Raw genomic sequence first — 3857 nt, 5'->3', positions numbered from 1 at the left:
TTGGGCCTTGGGCCTGAGATAAGATGTAATATGATTAGATAACAGACCTCGTTTGGGGCGAGATCCTCTGGAATCGGTTATGATTCACTTAAATGCCGAGCTGATGCCATGCGGTGCGCGCCCGAGGTTGGCTTGCATTGTGGTGCCGAGCTCGGAGCTCGGTTACGCGGTACGGATAGTACAGGACTAAATTGAAACCAATTAATTAGTTTGAGACCAAATTGAGACTAAAAATTAATGAGGGACTAAATTGAAACAAAAAAAGATTATAAGGGACCAAAATAAGTTTTTAGCCATATATATATATATATATATATATATATATATATATATATATATATATATTCGTTTCCTTTTTCTTTTTTTTTTTTCTACTCATTAACTCCAAATTTAGGTGTAGGTTGAATTATTTCCTATACGGAGTAACCCTTTTCCCTATAAAACTAAAGAGATAATGTTTTGATTTTGACTTGGTATAAATTCTAAAATGACAAAACTCACATGTAGTATTTTAAGTGTTTTAATTAAATTTATATTTTATGGTGAAAATTATTAAGGTAACTATTTTTAAAATTAAATAACAATAAATAAAAAAAATATGCATTGTGCCCTTCTCGTACGGTTACCCTGCAATCGGGGTAGTGTGACTTGTTCATTTCCTCTCTACATGACACAGACCAAACACACGTAATTCAAGTCATCTCCATGACTTTTCAAAGGACCCTTTTGCACTTCTTCTATATATATAACAACCCCAATGCACACTTTCTACATATTAACTTACTCACACGTTTCTCTCTCTATAAAACCCACTAGAGACTAGAGAGAGAGAGAGAGAAAGTAACAACCAATGATGGAATCAGAGTCAGAGAACAGTAATCATCTTGTTCAGGAACCAACCTACACGCCGACGAAGCGCTCACGGCCGAGCACGCCGCCACCGCCACCGCCGCCGGAGACTGCGATTTCGGTTCCTTTCAAGTGGGAGGAAGCACCGGGGAAGCCTAGGCATTGCCACAGGGAATCGGAGCCCGAGAAGAGTGCTGTTAAAACCTTGGAGCTGCCTCCGAGGTTGTTGTTTCTCTTGGAGACCAAAAACGTTGACGGGCCTTCCCCCACGACCGTCTTGGATGGGCCTTACGTGGGCCGGGCCTTATCTTTCACCACTTCCTATAGGACTCCCAGGGCCCACTGGAATTCCAACTTCGGCTCCTCCAGGTGGAGCGGTTACAAGAAGATTAGCACTCACGACGCTGATGAGGGCAATTTCGACTTTTCACACCACTTCACTACTGTGCCTCAACCTAAGCCTAACGTCAAGATCACAAGGCTTCACAGAACTCGAACCTTCTGGACTCTATCTAAGCCAAGCTCACACATGTGGGTAAGTCCTGCTAAAAATTTGACAAGTCCTTCTATGCTTGCTGTTAATTTTTCGAAATTTCTTAACAATATTTTTCTTTATTTTTCAACATATGTTGTTCCATTCTCAATCATCGTCAGACTAAATAAAACAAATAATTCTCATTTCTCTAGGTCTAAACCATCCATCATTGTACAACATTTCACTTTTTTTTTTGTTGCTTTAAGCTATCATGATATGATATACTCATATTATCTAAATCATACATAATAATAATAATAATAATAAAGCAGAGCCAGCTAAGGTGTTAGGTATGCATTATAAAGCGCATATTGTTTCATGGACAAAAGTCATATTTGACTGTGACTATATATTGCTATTTCAACTCATTAGAATGGGTATAGTTGTAAATATTGTAATTATTTGTATGTTTTAATTATATTATTATTTCTGTAATATTTGTTTTATTATTTTATTTGTCAAAAAAGTAACTATTTCGTTTTTAAATAATATTTTCCGTCTTCCATCTTCTCAAGCTAATTAAGTGTACCCTACACTTACGCAAGGAGTGGAAAGATTTGCTTACTTTCTTAGAGTCAAGAAATTAACAGTCAAACGGTAGAAACATTTAGCTGGACTTTCACTACCTGTCTATAAAAAAAGCACCGAATGATGTTGCTAGTGCCACTAAAAAACATTTCTTTTTTAAAACTAAAAAGAAGTCAAATAAGTGTAACTATATTATTATAGTAGAGTAGTACACAAATAATTAAGGTCTTTCTTCATTGCCATATTCTTGCGAGTTGCGAGTGAGAAATTATTGTTGCCTTTTGGAAACAACAAAACAAAAAAATATTTAAAAACATCCCCACCATGATAGTTTTGTAGATCTCGCAAATCATATATACAAGTGAATAATGAAAGGTCGTTTTGAAGGAGAAGGAGAAAACTTTCTTAAGGACACTATTTTTTTTTTCTTGGTTGAATTGCTATGTACCCGGAATTACTCGGACTTCACAAAACTTAAATCAATCAGCATAAGTGCTTTGAGGATTTCTTATAGCAATAAAATTGTTGAGTATTTCTTGGTCCATTAGATTTTATTTTATTTTTTGCCTGCACCGTTTGGCTATTTAATCCTTCCCTGTGCTTATGACTAAGTTAGGTTGATATCTCATCATGTAATTATATATTTTTATAACTGCAGGCAAGCATTTATGAAAGCTTTAAGCAAGTGGTCCCATGGAGACGCAAGCAGCAAACACAGAAAAAATGTGCTTCCAAATTTGACATTGTTTGATCTTTTAGACTTTTATTCTTGTCAAATGGAGTTATTTAAGAAATTATATCCTTCTGACAAAGAAAATGATATCCCCGACCCGAGCAAAAAAAAATGTCAATTAGTATATAAATAAAAAAAAAAATTATTTTACAGGTAGTAGTCTTCTCTCATAGCATAAGGAATCATACTGCTTGTGTATATATATATATAATATAATCATATATGAAATGTCAATTAGTATATAATTATATGAATCAGATTTATCATACTCGTACAAGCGAAAGAATCCTCAATATACTTTGTCATTACTGTAAACACGCTTAATTAATTAAATTTTACATGTAACGTATTCAGGTTTTGAATTTGAAATTGTGACTACGAAAAAACTTGACTTAATCATTATTTTCCACCATGAGAATAATTTATAATAATGTTAGAGTTTAATGGATATATATCTACAATGTAAAATTATTTTGTACTTTTACTCAATTATAAGTCATAAAATATATAATTTCTATGTGATTTTTATAAAAGTCAATAAATTTATTATATACTATTAGAAAATCATTTTATACTTACAAAGAAAAGATAATAACATTTTTATAGTCTTTATACAATATATATATATATATATATATATATATATATATATATATATATATATATATATATATATATATATATATATAATCAAGTTGTTAGCACGAAGAACAATAACATATCAATGTCGTAAAAATAAAAGATACAGTTGATTGTTTAGTGACTACTTGTCTAAAAACCTATCATGTACATAAACTCAATTCTGACTACAAATACATGTATTTCAAATTATAGAAGTCTTTAGCAATTATGATAATATTTCAATATGATACTTTATATGGTTAGTAAAATGAGTATTTCATCAATGCAAAAAAGTATTGTCACTATATATGGTTTATTGGCATATGGATCACTTGTTGACAATGTAGATGACCATGTTAAATTGGCAAAAATATTATAGTGAAAATATTTATAAATGGTGTGTACTATGTATGAATTTAGAGGAATAAACATGTGTGTAACATTGTGGATTGTATTGTTGTTTATTTAATTTTATTGAGGAAATGATTAAGAAATTTTTATGAGTTTTAGTTGTTCAGGAGTTGTTGTGAGTTGATATCATTATTCACCAATTTTAGGAGAAAATATATAAGGTTTTTTTAAGAGAGATAG

The 3857-nt window shown here is 31.8% G+C and overlaps 1 protein-coding gene across 1 annotated transcript; it reads left to right on the top strand.

Moving 5' to 3' along the window:
• Positions 1 to 757: 757 nt before the first annotated feature.
• Positions 758 to 2899, top strand: LOC109814428 (uncharacterized). The gene is made up of 2 exons (XM_020378854.3): positions 758 to 1384; positions 2571 to 2899. The coding sequence occupies exons 1-2, from the start codon at positions 851 to 853 to the stop codon at positions 2661 to 2663; spliced, it is 627 nt and encodes a 208-aa protein (XP_020234443.1). The 5' UTR covers positions 758 to 850; the 3' UTR covers positions 2664 to 2899.
• The last annotated feature ends 958 nt before the right edge of the window (positions 2900 to 3857 follow it).

This window comes from Cajanus cajan, chromosome 6 (assembly GCF_000230855.2).
Source record: "Cajanus cajan strain Asha chromosome 6, NIPB_CcT2T_4, whole genome shotgun sequence".
NCBI lineage: Eukaryota > Viridiplantae > Streptophyta > Magnoliopsida > Fabales > Fabaceae > Cajanus > Cajanus cajan.
The sequence above is the reverse complement of the archived record's forward strand: the minus strand, read 5'-3'. Positions and strand labels throughout refer to the sequence as shown.

Bases quoted from the DNA above. Each gene is read 5' to 3' on its own strand.
- LOC109814428 (XM_020378854.3), top strand. From the start codon at position 851: ATGATGGAATCAGAGTCAGAGAACAGTAATCATCTTGTTCAGGAACCA. The intron at 1,385-2,570 runs GTAAGTCCTGCT...TTATAACTGCAG, and splicing joins AGCCAAGCTCACACATGTGG to GCAAGCATTTATGAAAGCTT.